At 41.5% G+C, this 23488-nt stretch overlaps 2 protein-coding genes across 3 annotated transcripts; one reads left to right on the top strand and one right to left on the bottom strand.

Moving 5' to 3' along the window:
• Window positions 1-307: 307 nt before the first annotated feature.
• On the bottom strand, window positions 308-3091 carry trmt5 (tRNA methyltransferase 5). 2 transcript variants are annotated; one of them, XM_088317721.1, is made up of 5 exons: window positions 2965-3091; window positions 2240-2829; window positions 1579-1703; window positions 673-1312; window positions 308-394 (listed from the first exon to the last, which is right to left on the bottom strand). In XM_088317721.1, the coding sequence occupies exons 1-5, from the start codon at window positions 2970-2972 to the stop codon at window positions 336-338; spliced, it is 1422 nt and encodes a 473-aa protein (XP_088173847.1). In that variant the 5' UTR covers window positions 2973-3091; the 3' UTR covers window positions 308-335. The 2 variants fall into 2 exon arrangements, with proteins under 2 accessions (XP_088173847.1, XP_088173838.1); XM_088317712.1 differs by lacking the exon at window positions 2965-3091 and having other exon boundaries at window positions 2240-2958.
• slc38a6 (solute carrier family 38 member 6) lies at window positions 3088-18519 on the top strand. The gene is made up of 16 exons (XM_088317732.1): window positions 3088-3356; window positions 4203-4324; window positions 4406-4479; window positions 4636-4688; window positions 5359-5398; window positions 8575-8653; window positions 12746-12831; window positions 12897-12955; window positions 13039-13110; window positions 14328-14384; window positions 14801-14880; window positions 15114-15214; window positions 15301-15425; window positions 16397-16541; window positions 17687-17781; window positions 17882-18519. Exons 1-16 carry the CDS (start codon window positions 3258-3260, stop codon window positions 17963-17965), a joined length of 1371 nt encoding a protein of 456 aa, XP_088173858.1. The 5' UTR covers window positions 3088-3257; the 3' UTR covers window positions 17966-18519.
• The last annotated feature ends 4969 nt before the right edge of the window (window positions 18520-23488 follow it).

Raw genomic sequence — 23488 nt, 5'->3', positions numbered from 1 at the left:
AACATTAGGTACCCGAAAATGCAAGTGAGCTTCACTAGAAGAGCTGTAGTATACATAATTGTAAAATATAATGCTCTAGTTTTGATTGAAACTGTCACAGAGACACAGTAAATGAAATAAAATACGTATTACAACCACCTCAAATGCAATGTGGCAGTACGACTTCCAACGATAATGATAATTGTTTTCCCGGGTAATATCACATAATTTCTTATCCGAATTGTATTAAATTTCTTTTTTTTTGTGCTCACGAAGTGTCTGATGAGTGTATAACAAGAAAGAGAAGAAAAAAAAATCAACTCAAATGTTTCCTCAAGATGTGATTTAATTCACTTTCATGATGAATCTGTGACCTCGCACTTTTGCCGCTTGGGGGTTGGTTCCTCTGAAGAGTCTGCGGATAAGTGAACATAAAAAAAAAAAAAGTTAGTACAATATGAATATTAAGACATATTGACCATATTGAGATTGTCCCTGAGGTCTAAACACAGGCAATTGGTAGCAATGGGCAATTAATGCATCAAGTTCACATAAATCTTGTAAAGCATGTGACTCTTGACATTAGAAATGTTTGAGATCATACTTAAAATGTTATTGTTAGATTATTTGAAATTGTATAAAATGTATAAAATCTCATTTCCTGAACATACCATATGTAGTTGGTGTTCTTACCCGTCTGTTCTGCATGCTGGCTGAAAAGGACTTCTTTAGGAAGGGTGAAGCTTACACACATCATATCTTTGTTGGGTGCCACGTTGCGGACAAAATGCACAGAGCAGCGGCCGTCCAAAGGGAAGCCCAGGGCGAGAGAAGCCCTCTCCACCATGTCCTGCTCTGGGTTGTCGTCTTTAGAGAAGCCGTAGCAGTGCACTGTGGGGAGGTTTTCATCGCAGGGAGCCTCCTGATACAGAAGACCTCGGAAGGCATCCAGGAACTCCAGAGCCAACACGGGAAGGTTCATGACCACGTGCACGCTGCCTTTTCCCTTCAACAACACAGGAAGCTCTCGCCTGAGCGGCCCTCGGACAAACGCTCGGCCGTCCAGGTTGAAAGTTTTCACTTTGCCTTCCACCTTGTTCACTTTGCTGTTGTGTTGCAGCCACCTGTACGACTCCGGGTTGAGGTCGTTGGCGAACACGGCGGCGCCCGAGCGGGCCGCCGGGATGGCAAAGGGTCCCACGCCGGCGAACACATCAAACACGGTGTCGCCACGCTTGACCAGCTCCACCACGCGCTGGTGTTCTGTGCTCAGCCTCGGGTTCCAGTACACGCGAGAGAAGTCAAACTCGTATGTCACCCCGTTTTCTTTCACCTGGGAAACATGCAGATGAACAGCTGAGCTTTCGTTGTGGTCACGTAGTAGAATGTCCATCTATTCATTTTTTAGAGCACCTGTGCTCAATATGGTGGTGGGTGAGCTGAAGCCTATCCCAGCTAACATTAAGTGGTCTCTAACCAATCAAATCTAGAAGACCATCCATACTCACACTTATATAACAGCACACACCTCGGCCTCCTTCCACGGTCTGAATACATGAATGTTACGTTTTGAACTGACCGGGTTTTTGATTAACTCACTTTAGCGACCATATTCTCCTCTCCAGCCAGCACGTCCATCTTGAAGTTGCGATAAGTTGAGTCGATAATATTTGTCTTGTTGACCACACATGTGACACCAGGGTTCTTGTCCATGATCACTTTACCTACAATGGGAGGGAAAGGGGAAAAAAAATCAAATTTTGGGGGGGTTTTTGCAGGTGATGGGACTCCTACAAAGAATGTTAGACAGCTTTTGTAACACACATCAATAAAATAATCTATATTACAGTTTCTAGAATCCCTGCTTTGTTAATGTTGATCCAAGACAGGTTGAAAACATGTTTCTTAAAAGTTTAGTGTTCATTTTCTTTGAAATATATATATATAAAATTTGTCTCCTGTAAGGGCCAGCAAAGCCACATCTGCCAGTCTAAACGCTGTCAGAAGTACTTTTACATAGAATCCAAATTGTAATATTTGTTCCATGAAATTGTATTCATTTAATACAATTTCTCATCTGCACCACTTGCAGTACATGTCTGAGAATCTTGTTTTACATGCCTGCCAAAGACCATGTCAGGTTCCATTTTTTATAGTACTGATGGTTTTTATAATTGCAAATTGATGGCCGTATTAAGAAGTGTTAAGTTTGGAAGTCCCTTCTAAAGGCCAGCATTATCAAATGCACGTCGGCTCTCACCAATGAGGTTCCTGTATGGGAGCTGGTGGTCCCTGAGGTTCATGTGTGCAATGTGTCCCACTCGGCTGAACGCAGATGTCACGTCCTGCCCCAGAGGCAGCACGGCCTCCAGCACTTCCTCACTCTTCAGATTGTCATAGGTCAATCTCAGCTCATAGTGCTGCAGCTCCTGAGAGACGTCGAATGATCTCAGCGCTTCTGCCTCAGTCTCACTAAATGAGCAGGACGAGGTCACTCTGTGAGGGTCCAACAGCACCAGCCTGTAGTCGGGACTCTCCTCTTTATCCCGCACCACTCTGGGCACCCCCGGGCGCTGGATGGTAGACTTTCTCAGGCTCTTCATCACTTTGTTGAGAAACCGCGTGGACACCCGGAGAGCTGGGACGGTGATTGTCTGTGCGAACGCCTCTTTGTCAAGAGCAGTCATACCGCGCACCTGCGGAGGTGCTTGGTACAGTTTGGCCTCCATTTGAGGCTGCAATGCAAAGTGAGCACGGGGGGAGGCGGCTGCAGAGCTGAGATTTCGGAGCACAGCGGAAACGTCCGTGTTGTCTCGTATTTGTACAGATGAAAATACTCTACCGAGAAACCTATAACGATAAACCAGGCGCTTTATGAAGCATAAACGTGAGAAAACTATCATGCATTACAACTTTAGCTAATTTAAATGGCTGGGTATCAACTTTTGCCGGCCAGTGCCACGAAAATTCACAATCAGCTCTTACCTCAACATCCTTCAGAAACAGGCAGGCTTGCACGCAACGTCATTCGTAGTGGACCAGTTCTCTCGTGTAATTGGTCGACAGAGAATTGCACATGTGTTTGATTGGTCAGTAGCTTTAAAGACGTCACACTTGCGACGGAAATAACAAGCGCGTGATTAAAACAACAAAAAGTAAATAAAAGGAGACGGATGAATAAATAAAATCCGAGAGTATGACCATATGTTTCTGCTAGTCACTGCGCCAAGCTTTTGTGACACTTTAGTGGCGTTCTTCTTGTTCTTTTTCTTTTCTTGATGAAAATGAGTATTAACGATAATGAAAACGCGCAACTTTGCAGCCAATTTGACCCCAGAGAAACAGAAGGGGACGAAACAACCCCTTCGATGTCTAATGTAAGTACAAAAAACGGTGGAAGTATGGTTTGTGCTGCGTCCAACTGCTATCAATAATTACAACAATTCCGCTGGTCACATTCTAATGTATTATTTCTTTTAAAATAAAAAAAATCATATTGAATTATTTTTAATTACACTTGATTTGCAACGAAATTACAACGTCAAACAAGTACGGTAAGGAAGAGCTCCAAATGACCGAATTCCTTATTTCATTGCATAATTATCTTTAGACGAAATGCCAAACTGTAAGACAGAAGTCTACTAATGTTTGCAGTAAATATGCTGACTATGCTTGCTTAATTTTGACGACAATAAGCATGGAGACTTAAGACTACTAGTCATCTGAATTGTTAGGAAGTGGTAATCAGAAAGCAGAAGAGGTAATTGCTGATTTGGCCATATGCACTGCATTGCATTTGAGTGATCATCACGATTTGAGAAATTTTGTAATCGCATAAGCTGCGATCATTTTCAAGTAAAGTTCTCTGAATGTAAAATTCATCTGGTGTTGTAGATGATGTCGCTTCTCTTGGTAGTCTATCTCGGGTCTGCAGGTCAATCTACGCTTGTTGTGACACTGACACCAGAGTGGTCAGTCGTCCTCTCCAGGATATCCCCTATTAGAAGGGTCAGTTAGTTTATCCAGAGCTCAGGCAGCTGTCCTAGCAGCCTGCAACTCAAATCCCATCCTATCCATTCCCATTTCCATTCCCTGATCCCACATGCCACCGTGTTGCTCTTTTATGAGATCCATCATCAGGCTTGACCAGTTGTTGTCCACGCCATCAATTAAAATGATTTGATTTCTTCCGTTTGTTAAGCCCTTCTTTATATTGTGTCCAGCCGAGCAGGGCCAAAGGTGCCTCCTTTGCCTCCTCTGTTTTTAACCTGATGAATGCAATTATGGGCAGCGGCATTCTCGGACTAGCATATGCCATGGCAAGCACTGGCATAGTTGGCTTTTGGTAAGCAAACAGTAATACGTGTGTCTGAAATGAGTCAAGAAAATTCATAGAAGGTCATTTCAATCGGCACATCCTATCTAGCATCCTGTTGACACTCGTCTCCAGCCTGGCAGCATATTCCATTCATCTCCTCCTCAAGCTATGTGACCTGACAGGTGAGAGTGACACTCTTATTTTTGGACAGTTAATCAGCAGAACGATCCCTTTTCCATCCGTACAGATTTCACTAAGAAATCTCATTGTAAATCGCATTTAAACCCCCCTCTCCTTATCCTCATTGTAATCGAATCAATATTTGTTGACTCCTGCAGGACTTAATTCATACGAGGATCTAGGAGGGCGAGCATTACAAAAACCAGGCAAAGTAAGTATTGTCTTTTGCTCTATTTCCTCATCTGGTAACTCAATTATGAATGCAAACTCTTCTCCTCTTCATTTTTAATGTGTTGATCTTGTGAGGCACATTATTCAAAACACTCAACACAACCAGTTGCTTCTTTCCTTCTCTAACAGTGTAAGCTGCCGGTTGCTTCTGAATTGGCTGTCATTCTGTTTCATGTCACACTCACAAAGTCCGTCGCTTGGGCCAACTTTGAGTTGACCACACACACAAGGATTTGTGATCGTAAAGATTGAACAGGAATGTGTGTTTCGTTAATGTGGGAGGAACCTGGAGTGTCCAAAGAAAACCCACACAAGCACAGGGAGAACATGCAAAATTCCCACAGGAAGGAATTGACCCAGATTCAAACCCAGAACCTCAAAACTGTAAGGCAGATTTGCTAACTATTTGGCTATCATGCTCACATTCTGCTCTGGAACTGATTGTTTCTAGTTTAATAAATGATTCCAATGGGAAGTAATTAGTATGAGTCGAATCAGATGTTGATCAGCATCACAAAATGGACAGTGTTCCACTTTGACGGTTGTACTGTACTTACATTTTGTTTGGACTAGTAGTAGTTTGATCTAGATGTACATATAAATGTGCATGCAGAAAACTTGACGCGAACTGACTGAAAATATTTCCACAGGTTCTTGTTGGAATTGCAATCCTCATTCAAAATGTTGGCGGTAGGTCTGCTCGTTTTTTAAATTTTTTTAAATAAACATCATCAACTGGCCACGACAATATGAACGCTTGTACAATCAAATGAGATGAAGAGGAAAAATTTGTGTATTTAAATAAGCAATAAGATTCAGTTGTGATTGACAATACAGAAATAATTTAAAGGGTAAGTCAACCCAAATATTTTCTTCACAAGATTATGTTCTATGCAGGCCCACTTGTCTAAACACGGTATGCTAATTAATATTGCATTTGTGAAATATGAGTTAAGCAGTAAAATCCACCCATTTTTAGCCATCTTAGGGGACGCCCATTTTGTAACTTATGTCGACTGAAAATGACATCACAGTTGCTATGGGCTGAGTTAACACCCAATCACAGCTCAGCTGTTTTCTGAAGCTGAGCTATGATTGCTCGTCAGATAAGCGTTGAGCAACTGTGATGTCATTTTGAGTTGAAAAGGGATTTTTTTGGCGGAGAACCTTTTGGGTTGACTTTACCATTAACAATATTTTCATTATTGGGGTTGTACTTTACAGTGGTGTGAAAATGCACCAAATTTCCCAAATTTCTTCTCCGCTCGCTTACTTTCCTCGTTATACTGTGAAGGTGGTCATCATGTTTTGATTTCTGTAGCATGTTGGATGTTAAGCATTTTTCCCCAGCAATGACAATGACAATTATCCTTGAAGCTGAGAGCGCCCCCAACTGTAACTATGACCCCCTTTATGTTTATTGCCGCTGAGCTATAAAGGCTATTATCCAGATTCTCCCGATAACCTTTGACTTCATGGCTGCCGTCCTCTCGGCCGCTCTCCCTGGGGCCTGAAACCTGACTTGTGCTCTAATTGATCTCTGATGGTAAAATCCACGCCCACCCTCTAAGAACCTAATGCGACCCCTCCCCTCAGGACTCCGCCCCCACACACTGTGAGAGCGCTCCGGTGGTCATTAGCGACGCGGCGGATTGTTGCGCTGCTCCTCTGGTATGTCTGTGGTTTCCCCCAGCATGGGGCGCAATGTGGGGGCCTGCATCTGTCTTCACCCCGGCCCCCTTTTATAAGATCGCAATTAGCCTCACTCTGAGTAAACATTCATCGGCACTGCCAAAGGCTGATAGGCCAATTGACCTTAATTACTGGCCAGCCCACAGGCTCGCACAGTCAAATGAAAGTGACTCTGTCTTATGTTTCACGCTGACTGTGCTTACTTTGATGACCACACGCGCGCACCCACACACTCGTGTTCGTCTTCTACACGCTTGTTGTTACAACATGTTTTCTGACCACTCTACTAATAACCAATTCTTCTCTTCACTCAAGGACCTCTTTGTTAGAGAAGTAAGTACTGTATGACCCCATCAGGTATTGTTGTGAAAGTGTTGTAGTGTGATGTCATCGCATCGTGTCTTGCTTTTGTGGTTGGAATTTATTTTTATTTTTTTTTGTTGTCTGTCTGTACACTCCCTTTTCAAAAGATATGCTTAGTTTATCCCGTCCAGGAAAATTAAGGACTCATTGCAACTTGTAAGAATACAAAGTACATTGCAAAAGTCATCTACTTTTTTTTTTTTTTCCATTTACCCTTTTGTACTGTATACAAAACAATGTCCAAAACCTTTTAGTGGAATGGTGCAGGAAGGAACAAACAAAAAAGCTGTTTCAATCCATTTTGGGATAATCTGAATACGATTGTATAATTTTCTCTCTTTATTTTAATATGGGAACTTTGGAACTGGTTCATCCAGCCCCTTGAATCATGTTTCACTCTGTTTGTCATCCTCCGTTAACCAGGAAGTAGCCAACTCATGAACAAATGGACAGACAAACCGAAATTGGCGTCTTCATCACATTTTTAGGAGTGTAAATATGAGAAAAGGATTCCACTTGCATCTCTGAGACCAGGCAATTAAGCCTCATTGAAATACGACACTAGAAAATTATAGTTGTATGTGGGGCATCCTCATTGAGTTGCTTCATCAAATAAAAAGGACTGCACAATCATTCGAAGTCTAAATCCATTTTGCCTCGCCATCTCCAGTACATCCAACTGCGAGACAACCCCCACCCCCTAAAGTAATAAACACACAGCCAACATCTGCTTCTTTTTATTTTATTTTTCTGCACTTTTTAACTTGAAAAATGTTTGATTGATTCGCACCATCAAAACATTTAAAACAAAATGGGCGACTGCGAAACTTTGCATAACAAAGATTACAGTCTTAATTGAAACAAATCTCCATGTTGCATGTATTCAATGTCATTGCATCCCATAAAAGGATTTTGCGGGGGAAAAAAACTTCCTTTTTTTTTTTTTTTTATATGGACCATGTGGTGGTCTTCTTTCGCCTTGTTTTTAGTTCCTAACAAATTTTGGATGACGTGTTGCAGCGAATTCTGGCTGAATCCCCAAAACGAGGCCCGTTTACTGGCAGCCTTAAGTGCTTATTAATGCGTTTCCTTATTCTCCGAGCGAGTGTCCTTGTGTCTGTGTGGGCCGCCGGGTTATTGGACGAATTCGCCTTTCTAAACACATGCAGGATCTGAGGGATTATGGTCCTAGTTTATTTAACGGCGAGTGCAAAAACCTTGCCCCGGGGGCGATATCGCCCCTCCTAACCCCGTCTGTGTCTGCCTTCCCAAAATGTAATCCCTTAACATTATCTGCCTTTATCGGCGGCCGCACGCTGCATCTGAAGCCCATTTCACACCACAAACATGCTCTTGTTCTTCCGCAAACTCCGTCCCTTCTTGCGTTCGCCCCCACCCTCGTGGACGACCCACGGAAGTGACCCTGATCCCCCTTCAAGAAGGATGCGGGAGTCCATCGGAGGCTGATGATGTCCTGTTTCCGAGGGAGGTGGAGAAAGGGGAGAGGTAGCGGGATTAACGTCAGATATGATTATTGTTTGCATTCCTCCCCCTCGCATTTCTCCAAAGATCTGCACTCCGTCTGCTCCTCTGCACTCAGAGCTTTGCTGTTGAGCTCCTTGAGCTGTCTGCTCCACCCATCTGCATTAACTCAGACCCCTCCACCCTGCACGCTGGACACCCATCAACTCACACACACACACTAATCGTAATAATACAATCACCTGATGTGTGTGGCATTTTGTGCTTTGTGTGCTTGTTTTTCCTGTCTTTGCAAACAAACACTGAATTTTCCGTCTGCTCTGCCGCAGCCATGTCGTCATATTTGTTCATTTTGAAGTCGGAGCTTCCGGCAGCCATCAGCAGCTTCCAGAGTCCAGACCAGTCAGGGTGGGTGTAATTCTGAATTTCATTTGCACGCCGTTGGGCATGGTATGTGAGCCCGCTCTGTTCTTTAACTCGGCCCACACAATATTTACTTTTACTTTAATTTGTTGCAATTTTCCATATTCCCTAAATCTATTTAATCATTTTTAGAATTTGTCGAAATGAGAAATTGGTTCATTGTTTTGTTCTTTTTTTGGGGGGGGGGGGTGAATAATTAAATGAAATATGAGTAAAATCAATAGTTTTACTTCGCACCTAATAAAATAGATGCATTCTTTCAATAATTATTTAATTAAAGTTAAACTACACAGTCTCTACTTCTACAGTCTCTGTATCAAAATGGTTTGAGGTAACAAAATATTTCTTTTTAAAAAACCGGTAATAAAATAACAAAGTGCTTTTAAAAAAAAAAACAATGACTTTACATTGGCTAAAACGATCTCTAATTATAGTGAAAATGTCCTTTGTTTTTGTCTTTGTTCATTAATTCCATACACGTGCTATTAGTGTTGATTTTAAAAGTATTTATTTAAGAAGGGGAAAAAAAGGTCGAACAGTTGTTTTTTTTATCTTGTACCTGAGAAATATACAACTAATACGAAAACAAAATATTTTTTGAAACCGTAAAAAAAAATTAATTCTAAACTAATTGACTTTCAAAAACAAACGTGAAGGTAAAATAAAAAACGATATTAAAAAAATCCCTTTTGTAATCTTGCTCGACATACAAAGCTTTAAGATGATCTTTTTCTTCCGCAGCAGATGAATAACGTCCTCAGCAGAAGGCATGAGCTGCCATACTTACTTTTTTTCCTCTGTCTCCTCTCAAAAACAAATGATACACTTGCTGACAAGTGCAAACAAGAGAAGCTGTTGTTATGCCCATCAATGCTGTCTGGTAGTACATCTTAGTCCAACTAATGTGTTCATTGTCGCATGGTTGATGCAGTTCCCCGCCATACTAGTGGAGTCTTTAGAAAAGCAGCCTTCGAGTGGCCCACGTTGGAATTTGAAACGCCACCACAGTTCTACACGCAAAAACATCATTCTGCCACCAGCAGGATACAATAATAGGCATGTGGATAAATGAAAACCTCTTTAACCAAGCCTGACAGTTATCAGTTCATACAGCACTCGCGCAGTTGTGCTTGCAAGACAATTTCTCCCCGAAAGCGTTACCACTATACTAATATTTACTGAGTAATTGCGCTATTAAATAAAATAACAGCACATTAGCCGCGGCCTCTTGTGTCGTTTTCTCTTCGGAAGCTTGTCTCTCTCACAGAGGAGTGAAAAAAGTGACTTGTATCACTCTGTCATTGCTTGCGCAGGTTTAGTGAGGGCTCGAGCTGCTTTCTCTCCTTCAGCATTCGATTGTTACTCGAGGCAGCTGTTTTGTATTACCGCTCTGCTTTCACCCTCAAATCTCTCACACATGTTCCCCCGGAATCGGACTGATACAAGGGGATATCAGTTTTGCTACAGTAATTACAGCCCACTGCAGAGGGAAACAACGTTTTTGTTAATGAGTGGTTTTGAGAAGCGAGCAGAGGCACACTTGGGCCCATCCGAACCCGACTAGCAAAGATGTTTTGTATTACAGCGTGCTCTATTAAAAAAAAATAAAATCATTCTAGTTTTATGGGCCATTTATCGTAAAATAACCAGACCCCAAATTCCTCCTTTCTTGTTCTCAGTTGTGGAGGAGAGATTATTATGCTGCGGCGGATGGCTTTGTGTTGTCATTAAACACTTTGTTGAGACTGACTTTAAGGCTCCTTCCTTCGCTCAAGGCTGTCCTGTGCGCTGGAATTGCGTGAAATCTTATATATTTCACGGTTCTTCACGGTATCTTACCTCGCTGTAGTCAGCCTGGAACTGCATGGAAGGAATCCTCACACACAATGTTTTTTTTTTCTATTGTATTGTTATATCTCTCGAATGTTAGAGAAGGTACCCCAAAAGTATTGGGACACAACATCTACTTAATGAATTAATCAGTCAATTGGCCCTAAATTGTAATCATTTAGCATACTATGCTATTGTCTAAAGCAGGCGCGGGCAAACTACAGCCCGGGGGTCACATCCGGCCCGTTAAACACTTTTAATCCGGCCCACCGAACTTGAAAAAAAATTAAATGAATAAACCTTGTTAATGTTCTATTTTCAAAATACTGTGGTTTTTTAAAGACGTATATATTGTTGGAATGCTTTTGTTCACGTTCATTTAAAATTAAATGTTTTTTTTTTCTCCGATGAAGTGAGGTTACCGAAACACTCCATCCATCTGCTCCCGGTCCGGCCCCTCTGTCAAATTTTAGAACCCATTGTGGCCTGCCAATCAAAAAGTTGCCCACCCCTGGTCTAAAGCATCAAACTTCTTAGAAAATGTTTGGTGTCCTTTTTTGCTTCAGCATGGCTACTTCTCTCTAGAACAAAGTAAGATTCTGAAGTATGCTTGGATGAGTTTGTGTGGAAGAAACAAAGCCGTCAAACCACCTTTTGGGGATGAACCCGCAAACACCTGAATTTTTGCGGTCCGACATTCACAGATTTTTGGGGGGGAGAACTATACTCCATTTGCTGAAAAATTCACATTTGCTATTTTTATACACAGAACAGAGTCATGTCAACTATAAAAATCTTGCCCTGGAATCATCTTGCTGCCATTTTGAACTGAGAGGTGTAACATCATTTAGTCAAGCCATAGCCTTATCTAAAAGAAAACATTCTTTGCTGCCATCTTGTGGCATCTACTGGCAATTACAACCCATTTTAACTTATAGTTCTGCCGGTAAGGACAGGACAGTAGTTTCCATAAATTTTCAATTTACCGCAAAATATGTGACGAATCGATGCAGAGATGATGTAAATCCCTGAGTCCGCAGACTGATGCTGTAGCAGTGGAAGTGCCATGGAAGGGTCACAGGGTGTTAAAGTGGTCAGAGCAGGTGCTGCTGCTGTGCATGGGAACCCCAAAAAGAGCGCTGGAGCCAGGCCCTGAGACCGCACGCTGCGGTCTCAATGGCAGCCAGCACTCTTCTCATCTGACCTCGACCCTAGCGGAGTCGGCGTGCCTTCCGCATGCGTCACCTCCAACACCGGCCCGCCTCAATCACCATTAAACAGCACCGCCTTTTTCTTCAGCAAAGGAAAATATTATTCCCCCCTCTCTGCAAAAACCAAGCGATACGTGGTGTGATCTGATGTGATGGCGCGCCGCAGCGTTTGAATGTGAATTACATAATTGTTATGGTTTGTGAGAGCTAAAGCCTTTAATGGGTACCACATGAGAGCTCTGTCGCTCTGTGTTTGAGCGTTAAATGGAGACAAATTTCCACAGGCGTCCTCCTTTTAAGGTACTTCAAAAAGGCCTCGCCGTCCCTGACATTTCGGAACTGATTTTATTTCTAAAATGACTCTCGTTTAGCCTTGAGTTGAATGTACTTATTGCCATTTGTAATTTGCTTTTGCAATATTTCGCTTGAGTCAAGCTTTGCGAATGACAGTACTCACTTTGTTGCTTTTCTGTTAAATATTATTTTTCGTTTGATAGGGGAATCACTCTGAAGTCCTGTTTCGATGCCTGCTGAACAGAATAATGCCGCCTGCAGTGTGCCGCAGATGTAGAAGAGCTGTCCACGAATCAGTGGTCACTTGAATAGAGAAGCCAATTGGCCGTTGAAACTAACGGCGAATCAGAATTTTCAGAACGTGTCTAAGCATATGGTCGTGTGTATTGTCGCAGAGGAATGTTTGGGCAGCAACTCGAATGTATTGTAGCGTTGCAAATTGAATCAGGCCAAGCGGTAAGCTAGCAACAAACTGAGAACAAAAAGATTACTGATGATGGTAACCACGCCAAAACAACACTGACCGTTGCGTAGCTGACGGTGTCATTTCTCTCTTTCCTGTTAGCCCTCCAAATTCATGACCCCAAAAATAGTGGCGTGATGGTAGGGGTGACTCGGACTTGTGTTGTTTTTCATAGCACAAAATATTTTCCAATGTCTGTATTAAGTGTTCACTTGTCTGTTAACAAAGTCCTGTAAGAGGTCTGTTATAGTTCCTTAACGTCCATTTCTTGATTTCCAGAGAGGCCTGGTATGAAGACGGCCGACTGCAGCTGATCCTCATTACACTATGTGTGGTGCTCCCACTTGCAATATTGCCAAAAATTGGTGAGGAAACACGTGGCATCTTTAAAAGGCTCCTCGGTCACATACAACATGTTTTACACTTTCAGGCTTCTTGGGCTACACCAGCGGCCTTGCCTTTTTTTTCATGTTCTACTTTGCCATTGTGGTGAGTTGGAAATTTTCCCTCAATATTTTTATTTTCTTTTTTTTTTTGGTCAATTTTAACCTGTTGCGTTGCGTCATCTTCAGGTTGTGGTCAAGAAATGGTCCATCCCCTGCCCGCTGCCACATAACGTCACCACGTTCGTGGGTACATACCAGGTAAAACAACTTCCTTAAGTAGCGCACAAAAGATGCCAATCGTGTATGACTCGAGACAAGAAGTGGGGGTCTTTGCTTGATGGGGACCAGAGAGATCTGTGTGGAGTGACTGCTACCTTAGGGGAAGGAAGTTCAGGTGACCCCACCTCCTAACCCCCTCAGCCTGGAAGTGACCTCTGCCCTCTTTTATTATACAAACTATACTAGAACTCCAGACCTGGCGTGGGTTAACTTGGAGGCTTGTTTTCTTTTCATCCCCAAACCGCCAAGCCGTGAAATTCTGCTGTTTCCCAGAAGTGCTGATACAGTCGAGCCTTCAGAGTTGAACACAATATTTTCTTATAGGAAATCATTGAAAGTGCATGATTTCCAGATTGAAACTGTCACACCCAACAAACAGGTATTAGCTTTATGTGCTTATGTAAACCTTATTAACTGTCATAACAAGTTGTATGAAGAAACTTAATGTTTCAAAAAAAATTTTTTACTAAAAATGCATATTGACGCTTTCCATTAGAAATGTTATCTGTCCAAATATGAACAAATTATTTTTTCCCCCACAATCAATACAAATGGTCTGTCCAAACTTGTCCTAAATTTTTTAGGTGATTTTAGCCAAATTAAAGTGGTGAAAATAGCGTGGAAACTAATACAAACACAAATACAATCCCGCTTGTGAGTTATCGCCTTCAATGCGGGCCAGTGATTAACCGGCAAGTCCAAGAAATCATCCAATTGCTTGAGTGTATGAGGCCAAGTGAGACTTGCGGCCTGACAACTCGTAGCTGCATCACCATGACAACGCAGCTGCTCACAAAGCCCTTGAGCATCTGACAGTTCCTGGTGGAGCAGCCTCCTCACTTTCCTGTTCTGGTTCCTTCTGAGTTTTTATTTTTATTTTCCGAAGCTCAAGGGAGTCATCATGGCAAGTCATTTTTAAAACTATGTTGACCGTGGCGACGGAGCTGCGGAGGATCCCGGAAGAATGGAGTGCGTGGCAGAAAAGTCTGAAAAAGTATGCCAAACTCATGAGTGACTGCCGCAAAAGGGGAAAACTTGTAGTTTGGATTTGAAAAATATCTTTTGCGACATCAATCCTTGACCTTTTCTGGCAGCCCTCCTATTTTCATTTATGGTCTGCAGTCTTTCACTGTATTTGTCGAATGTCATCTCTTCTCATGGATAACAGACTCCTTCTTCTGTCCCTGTTTGTGCAGGTATCAAATTCCTCCGACGCGGAATGCACGCCCAAACTTTTCATTGTGTCAAGTCGGGTACGTACATGAAGCCAGTCCTCCCCTCTACACACACACACACACGCACACACGCGCACACACACTCTAAAAACAACAAGTGGCGGCTGTGAAAAGTCGTTAAAAGTGTCCGTTGCAGTTTGTAAGCTCTGATGACATGTCACCCTTTCACCGTTGAGGGATGGCTTGTGTGTGACTCACGTGTGCGTGCAGAAAACTCATCAAGTTAAGAACTTTAAAGAAAACACAGCCTCGGTAATTCACGTGCGAATTTGTTTACAGAAAGCGGTTTTCCACTTTTCATTTTGTTTTTGTGGTCACACTTTAGTCTAGACTGCTGTATCAACAACAAGCACACTTTCACCCAGCGGCCCGTCACACCTGTGTAAAAGTGTGAGCTGATAATTTGCTAAAAGCCACACTTATGTGTGTTTCAGAGTGCCTACGCCATCCCCACCATGGCTTTCTCTTTCTTATGCCACACAGCCGTCCTGCCAATCTACTGCGAACTGGACCGGTCAGCTATGCAACTTTTATTTTCCTGGATGATGCCATGATCATACAAACATGGATGTCTTTTTTGTTGTTGTTGTAAACATGTCTTGTTCTATTGCCTGTTCTTGGTCGAACTAACTGTTCTGTAGATCAGTGAAAACCTTTCTACATATTGTGGAGAAAAAAGCAAAAAAAGTGTCCCCCGCTTGGAACCTCATTGAACATCATTGTCTTTCTTCTCCTTTACTTCTTCAGGCCAACCAAAGCAAGGATGCAGAATGTTACCAACGTCGGCGTCAGTCTCAGTTTCCTGCTTTACTTGGTTTCGGCCCTCTTTGGCTACCTCACCTTCTACGGTAGACCGCGGCACACAGTCCACCACATGAAACCACTCCACCGAAGCGGCGTGCTCGATGAGCTAACTGTTTTTGTCTACCCACAGCGCACGTGGACTCTGAGCTTTTGCTCAGCTACGATGCGTACATGCCGCGCGACATCATGGTGATGACGGTTCGGCTCGCCATACTCATCTCTGTGCTGTTGACCGTACCGCTCATCCACTTTCCTGTGAGTAACAACCGCTGGATTGTTCGGTGTCGTACATCTGCACTGACAGTAGAACACACGATGTAGAGACTCATTGTGTAAATGCTTAACCGGTCTTGCACATACTTTTTGGTATTCGACATCAATTCCGCTTCAAAATGCTCAACTCATTCGAGCTCACATTCCCAAAGCTCTCACATTTTCCGTTAATCCTGATTTTCTTTGACATTTTACGTGTTAAACTCCTCTTGACTGATTTAAAAGTATTCGATCATAAAAATATGCAATTCATTCAGGATTTTGAAATACTTATTCCAATTACACAAATTACAATAAAACAACAAAATTCCTAAATTATGATCATTTTTACATAGTTTCCTACTCCTTCCATTTTTTTTCATCAATTCAAACCATTGCAGTTTCAAACTGTTCATCTTATTCTATGGTTCCATTTTATTTTACTACAATATGAGGATAAGCAGCTTGGATAATAGTTGGCTGGATGAATATGAATTACACTCAACTCTATTATCAACTTCTTCCCATTTCTCGGCCGGTTCAAACCATTTCAACTTCAATTCTCATAGTCTGCATTTCAACAGTTCATTTCATTGCCCAGCATTCCAGGTCAGCATCAACTTTTCAGCCTTCAAATGGAATTGCTACAGAAATTTTGTAGCTTTACATTAACATGCACCTGTGAACCTCCACCACAAGAATACAAATATTTTCATAGAAATATATATTTTAACGTACACCATTATCATCTTTCTGAAAACAAAACGTATTACCAATGATTATCCATATCGGAGCGCTTCAGATTAAAAACCTGGTTGGATATAATATGGACATCAACATCAACCCTAAGCCTGACTCTGAAGAGATTTTTCAACTTTTAAAACAGCATTTTCTATTGTGTCACTTTTTTGGACGTTGCTTTAAGTGTAATTTGTGGTGCCTCAATTAAGTTTGTTTGTGTTTGTGTTGTCAAGGCTCGTAAGGCCGTGGTCTTGCTGCTGCGTGGAAATCGTCCATTTTCCTGGGTGACCCACATCATGACCACGGTGGTCCTCTTGGGAGTGGTGCTCATGCTGGCCATCTTTGTGCCCGATATTCGGAATGTGTTTGGAGTAGTGGGTAGGTTGTGGTATTCACGTTGTTACTATTCAGTAGAATTCCTAAATTAAAGGTCTCAATAGGGAATCAATTTTGAGTACTATCATTATGTTCTTGATTAAAAAAAAATAGTTGAAACCATCATCAGGGATCAGTTCAGTCAGCAAAACACACATCAGTGGCGGGTGCGGGCTCCATGTGCCCACTTCACATCAGCAGTTTTACGCCATGTCGAGACTCTAGTAGACAATTAGCATCCTGCAGTTTAAGGGACATGATTGGCCATGATTGAAGTTGGCTGTGACCACTCCCACAGTGGTACAGCCCTCCCTTTTGCAGATCCGCTGGCCTGCGCTTGTCTGCGGAACTCTCATTTCAGCAGAGATATGCAAAGTAACACGCTGGACTTACAGAAGTTTTTTTTTTTTTTTATTATACCGCACAGAAGGGTACTACTAATGAGGATCTAACCATAGAACGACAAATAGAACATATTGTGACATAGGAAAGGGTCAAGATGCTCAGTCCAATATAAGAGTACAATAAAAATGTCACATTTCGTTAATTACAATGGTACCTGTAAAATGCCACTGTTACACTTTTCACTCTCCTTTGCATTTTTTTTTCAGGGAGTAATTTCACTTTATTTTAGTTGTTATTTTACAGTGAGTAACATTACCGTACGTGTATTAAAGATTTTTGGGTGGCTCATACGTGTCCATATGCAAATGAGCAACTGTTTTTTTTTCTCATTTATATTTTTACTTTTATCATTCTTTTATCTATATCGCTGTGATTGACTCAAATGAATAATTTTCTTTTAGATTAAAAAATATACTGCAGGGGGGCATAGTAGCTGACCTGGGGGAGCATTATTTTGAAAATGTCAACCTAATTATTTAGAACAATGCATTTTCATTATTTTATTTAAAAAAAAATACTGTTGCCATTGGACAGTTTGTTCAAAAACATTTAAATTCTTATCCAATGATCGATACATTTCGATGACAGTCATTTGCATTGACTACTTAGGAAAATCTGAGAAAAATAATCCTTTGGAACGTATTATACTGTAATTGCAGTGTCTTGTCATATATATTTTATGGCGCACTCAAGCATTTAATGAAGCAGTTACCCTCACACAAGTTGCCATTTTTGTTTGCCAGGATCGACCACATCCAGCTGCCTCTTGTTTGTCTTCCCCGGCCTCTTCTACCTCAAGATTGGCCGCCAGCCTCTCAGATCTTTTGACTCCATCGGGGTAAGTCTGCTCTCTTCAGACAGATGTGTGACTATTTTAAAGCACTTTTCTCCAAAAGAAAATCCAGACAATTCCTTTAATGCAAACATTGTGTTTGTAGGCGGTGTGTCTGGTGGTCTTTGGTTTAATCATGGGAGTCATCAGCTTCTCAATCATCATCTTCACATGGATACAAAGATCTTAGCCCTCCCCCCATTCTTCTTTCTCAAAGCACAAGGACAAAAAGGGGGAACGATACCAAAGAACCTTTTGGATAAAATAAAGGAATAGACGCATGTTTGTTTGTGTGCCTCAGGATATGTATTTTTTTTTATGTAAAGTTTAATTTAAGTACAGCTGCTTGTTTAATTTTGCTTTCCATTAACCTCACAATTGTTTGATATTGTTTACATTCTAACTTTTCATTATTGAAATTCTTGCACCTTTTCAAATTAAGTGTTGTGTTCAAAGAAAAAATTCCGTTCATGGCATTTACTGTTTAATAAAATGTCATTGCACATATTTGTCTATCACAATAGCTAAATTGGATTGCACAACTCATTGTTTTGACTAAAATGTTTGTTTATTTTGTAATTTTTTTACGTTTATCATTTACGCTTGTCACTTACATTCTAAACCATTTGTTTGCTTCTACTCGGTGCTCGTCATTGTAAATCCTCTTGATTGTACTGTAAATTGTATTGTCAGATATACTGTTTGTCAAATGAAACGCACTCAATAAAAGGGAAATATTCTGTGTTCCTTTGTGTCACATTACGTATTGATCAGAATTGTGCAAGTCACCAGTCGAACATGTTTGATTGGCGTGCGCAGTTTGGATGCCAAGAAACGCCTTTAAGGAAAGCCACATGATCTGCACTTTTTAATTGTGATTCTGTTTGGATTTCAGCAGCCTCTTCTGCTTTTGATGGAGGAAAATTTCAGCAGAGCGCAGGACCGAGCCACACTTCATGCCAACATTGAAGAGGTTCCCCAGATGAGGAATTGGCCCCGAGCCTCCCTCGCACGGACACCTCTGGAGGTAGTCCGTGTGATTATTTGGCAGAAATAAAGAAGATGACAAATCATCTTTATTTGTTCTGTTCAAACATACATGAAATTTGACCCATGACATGCACTCGTGGACACAGCAAACATGCTGCTACTTCAGCACTCAGCACATTTGATGTGGTCCACCATGCAATTCTAAAAATAAATTATGTTAGGGGGGGAAAAAAAATCCTAAACACATTGCCTACAAGGCTCTAGTTTACCCACGATCACGGTAAGTTCATTTCTTTCAGTTCTGATGTATGCAGATTTCTCTATTAAACGTTTAAGAATACTGTACACGAAAAGTGCACAAATGTTTCATAAATTACATTTCTGCATCTCTGTCCCTCTGTATATTTTTTCCGACATGTTTTAATGAATGGATGAGCTCCCCTTGGTGTCATTTATACATGAGCTGCACAACATTGCCACCAAGTGTATGACCTCAATCCCTTTTCACATGCATTCCTTGCATGATTGAACTATAAAAAGAGATTAAGCCATGCAAAAAAAATCCCACTTTTACGGCCAGATATGATATTCTTGTGACACAAAACGCATGTGGGACTGTTTTTGTTTAGTTAAACTCACTCCAGTGTCCAGTGTTATGACAACAGCATCTCCGGGGGTCGAAGGGATGGAATGAGTTGCAGATTGGCGGTGGGAGCTCAGATCCACCCCCCTGTGGACAACCTCCGCTCTCATATTGTTCTAAGAGGTGTTGGCTGTGTTTTTTTAAATAATCAGCCATGTTATTAAAAATCTGAAATTTCTGCTTCACTGTGTATTTGTGGTCCGGGTGTCCTGACTTCGACCTTGGAGTGAAACAGACTGGAAAGATGTGTACAATCCTTCCTATTTATGGTTCAATAACATCATATCAACAGAAAGAGACCGTCAAATGTGTTTGTGAAGCACAGCTTTTCTGGTTCAATGCATCTTCAGGAGAGCATAGCACATGCAAAGCGTCCAATCAGATTGTCTCATTTACTGCTCGCGGCCACTAGAGGGCGTCCATGCACGGTATGAGGAATAATACGAGTTGTTCTGATGATTAACAGTTCTCATTTCGTTTATTTCTTTGCAATTCTGGCTCTGGAATAGCAATCTGATAAAAGATGGTTGCGAATGGCTTATCGATTAGGAATCTATTCCTTGGCAGCTGCATGAGCGGGCCACTTTGACAAATTCTCATCCTTTGCTTGGGATGTTTCATTAAAATGGATTCAGAAGTGACGATTCTATGATTTATATTAGGGCTCAACGTTGTACTGTACTAGTAGGAAAAGACTCACCAAACTTCAGTCTGTCAAACGTTAAAGTTTGATTGGCTGGCAACTAGTCCAGATTGTACACCCGTGCCAAAATGGACAAGCTGTATAGAAAAAGTGTTGGATGGATTGCATGCACAATATATGAAATTGTTTATTTTATCATATATAATAAATCAGGTTCATAAATAATTGCAATAAGCAACTGTAGCAGGAGGCTGTGTTAATGCCACAAATTGTACACAACTTAATGTACTAGTAAATGAGGGCCAAAATAAAGAATGTAACGGCCAGTATGTTGCCCTTGGACCATAGTTCGTCCACGCCTGTCCTAGAGATTTTGGTTGATTGCTGACAAATGTGTACCATATAGACAAGACAAGACAACTTGATAGTTGTAAATTGTAAAATTCAGGTTGGAGTTTTTTGTCTTTTGTCTGGCAGTTTGAATTTGGCAGAATTAATGTGACTCACAAAGCTCCTGATACTCTTGATTTCTCTGCAGCTACTCACGACTTCATTTTCCTCTTGTTGTTTTTCAGTGTCCCGAATACTGTATGTGGAGTGAAAGGAAAGCAGACTGCAAGAACAACGACAGGAGAGATGGAATTTTTATTGCGCCATGATGAAAATCAAGGTCAAAGGTGGAAAGGAAAGGTGAGATAAGGCTTAAGTAAATAAACAACCTTGCGATGTTTCAGGAAGTGGCTTTATTGGGGGGTGGGGGGGTATTTTGGCAGGTTGTGAGACTGTGGGCTCAATGGTCAACGACCCAGCATGAGGTTTGGTCGGGGGCGGTGAGCCGAGGGCCCGCTCGTCTCTCCATGATCCCATCATTCGTGAGCTGAGCTCTTAATGCGGCCCTGACGCCTCCCTGGCGCTGGGGCCACACTGCCTTCCTCACATCTGGAGCCAATTACCCAGAAAGGCTGTGACAGAGACCCCAACACCACCACCACCCTCTGCTATCCCCCACCGCCCCCCACCCTCTGCTGCATTGTCCACACAGCTCCTCCGCCACTCATGATTTTTTTCTACCTATCTAGTGAAGTATGGCATGCATGTGCATTGATCTAAAGTGCACATTTTCACTGATCTCTGTTTGATGTTCCCTTTCTTGTTCCTTTTTTTGAAAAAGTGCCTTCTCACCCAAGGGTGGGCAAATTCTGGCCTGCCAGCCAAATATAGTTTTAAAATACAAATATGGTTTAAACCCAAACAAGCACAGAAAGACAGAAGAGTTTAACACTTAGACAGTTTCAGTCTGTACCCTAAAATAACTAAACCAAGTCAAATGACATCACACTGTGCCACATGAATTGAAATTTCCACAAACATACTATACTGACGACGATGTAATAAATGGATTACTGACAACTCAAGTCGCTGATCATTTAACAGTAATTTTTATTCAATAACTTCATTATGCAATCCCCCCCCCCTGAAAAAAAAGAAAAGACAAGTCAATCGACTGCAATATAGACGGGTGATGATGGAGCAGGCTACAAGTCCGATAACAGATTGGCAGCGTCTGTTGGGCCGGCAGAGGAGAGAACGATCCTGGACTAGAACCGCATTAAGTCGTGCTGCCGCTCAAATTAAGTCATAAATTGGAGGTTTGGCGCTTCTACGTGACTGCTTTGCATGTTTGCGCCTCCAGAAATCACACCAGGATTCCTGTGTGCTCATAAAAAGCCATAAGTCCGTATGCCCAGTCGGATGTCTCGAGTCAGACATCGCGCTCCCATGGGAGCATAATTCAACATTTGACATGGTCGTATAGAGAGCGAACGCGAGGCTGGGGAGAGGCGAGTGTGACGCAGGGCAAAAGGGGGAGTTTGACAGACAGAGGGAGGAAAAAGCGGAATGTCTGCGCAACAAAGACAACATGAATCAAGGTGGACTGTAAAAATGTCAGCTGTGGCTCCGCGAGAGAGAGAGAGGGAGAGAGAGAGAGGGAGAGAGAGAGAAAGAGAGAGAGAGAGAGAGAGAGAGAGAGAGAGAGAGAGAGAGAGAGAGAGAGAGAGAGAAAGAGAAAGAGTTGCGTCTGATACATAAAGTTGCTCAGTCATCAAATTAGGAGCACAATATTTCAGTGGATATCTTCTGCCCCCTGTTGGACAATTATGGACGCCAAACTGACAACTGTGACGCTCTTATCTTGAATGGTTTGGAATTAAGGAAACAAATAGGGAATAAAAAAATCACAAATCTTGCATTGTACAAATGCAAAAAGTACGTGGGACTACCCTCACTCTGTACTTAGGTCGAACAACAGGCACATAAAATACTCCAGTAGAATTACTGATTTGATTCCTTCATTTCCATCCATCCATTACACAAGCCACTTAATCCACGCTCAACTGCTTGTACTTCAGGGGATTTTTCTAAACATGTTGCAAAATTGTTTTAAAAAAAAGTTCAATGTTGTTTTTATTGTATTATTCTTAGTTCAGGATTTGTACATTGCTGTTAGTTTGATTTACATAAAGTCGGTGCTAAATACAATTCTTTTACCCTTTCATGGTTCAATTATCTTATAAAACATTTACACTTTGATTTTAAAATATTAAAAAAAATAAATATATGAAATAATACTGCTTTAATTGTCCATAGAGGGCATAAAATCAACTATTCAATAAATAAATAAATAAATAAATAAATAAATAAATAAATAAATACTTATGGATAAGACTGATGCCACTGAACATTTTGAGTGGTTGAAAGTAAAAAAAAAAAGAAGATATTCAGAAATGATGAAGTTATCATACAAGAGTTCTGAATTTTTTCTTGAAAATATTCAAGTGGAGTAAATAAAAGATATTACACAAGGTTTTTAATTCATCCCCCCCCAAACGCAAAATTCATCAGAATAATGTGTTTTGACTAGTGGGGGCGGGGCATAAAACTTGATATTGTAATGACGTTTTTGACTTGACTTCCCTTTTAAGTGATGCCAAAGATAGGGAATGGAATAACTTCCATCCCAAGTGAGTGGCATCGTTGTCATAAGTCTTCCCTGGTTCACGTTCTTCCATCTTGCTGTTTGTTTTTTTGCACCATATAAACACCCAATGAGTTCACTTTTGGGAGGCTATGATAGCCACGTTTTTATGACGTTGTTTCAAATGAGCTTGTCGTAGCCACGAGCTCTGCTAGCCAGAAGCTGAGCTGCACTGTTGTTGTTTATAGAGTGATGAGTTACACTTCCTGTCCCTTACTTAATATATTCCATGTGAGAACTGGTCAAAGCATCCTATAATCCGCCTGATTCATCATTACAAGCCTCTCTGCTCTGCAATGTTTTTTTATGAAAATCAATCAGATATCCCAGAGATGTGTGCAGTATACCACCCAACGTTTTATTTAGAACAGCTGCTCAAGTGAAAGCGACATGGTTCTCT

Source organism: Idiotropiscis lumnitzeri, chromosome 1 (assembly GCF_059441095.1).
Source record: "Idiotropiscis lumnitzeri isolate Australia: NSW breed Sydney's pygmy pipehorse chromosome 1, RoL_Ilum_1.0, whole genome shotgun sequence".
NCBI classification, from domain to species: Eukaryota; Metazoa; Chordata; class Actinopteri; order Syngnathiformes; family Syngnathidae; genus Idiotropiscis; species Idiotropiscis lumnitzeri.
This window is presented reverse-complemented; position numbering and strand designations above follow the sequence as displayed.

Excerpts from the sequence above, each read along its gene's own strand:
- trmt5 (XM_088317712.1), bottom strand. The coding sequence starts at position 2,882 with ATGATAGTTTTCTCACGTTTATGCTTCATAAAGCGCCTGGTTTATCGT. Across the intron at positions 1,704-2,239 it reads CCCATACAGGAACCTCATTG|GTAAAGTGATCATGGACAAG; the intron begins GTGAGAGCCGAC and ends CTCCCATTGTAG. Across the intron at positions 1,313-1,578 it reads AGGAGAATATGGTCGCTAAA|GTGAAAGAAAACGGGGTGAC; the intron begins GTGAGTTAATCA and ends CATGTTTCCCAG.
- slc38a6 (XM_088317732.1), top strand. The coding sequence starts at position 3,258 with ATGAAAATGAGTATTAACGATAATGAAAACGCGCAACTTTGCAGCCAA. Across the intron at positions 8,654-12,745 it reads CAGAGTCCAGACCAGTCAGG|AGAGGCCTGGTATGAAGACG; the intron begins GTGGGTGTAATT and ends CTTGATTTCCAG. Across the intron at positions 12,832-12,896 it reads TGCAATATTGCCAAAAATTG|GCTTCTTGGGCTACACCAGC; the intron begins GTGAGGAAACAC and ends TTACACTTTCAG.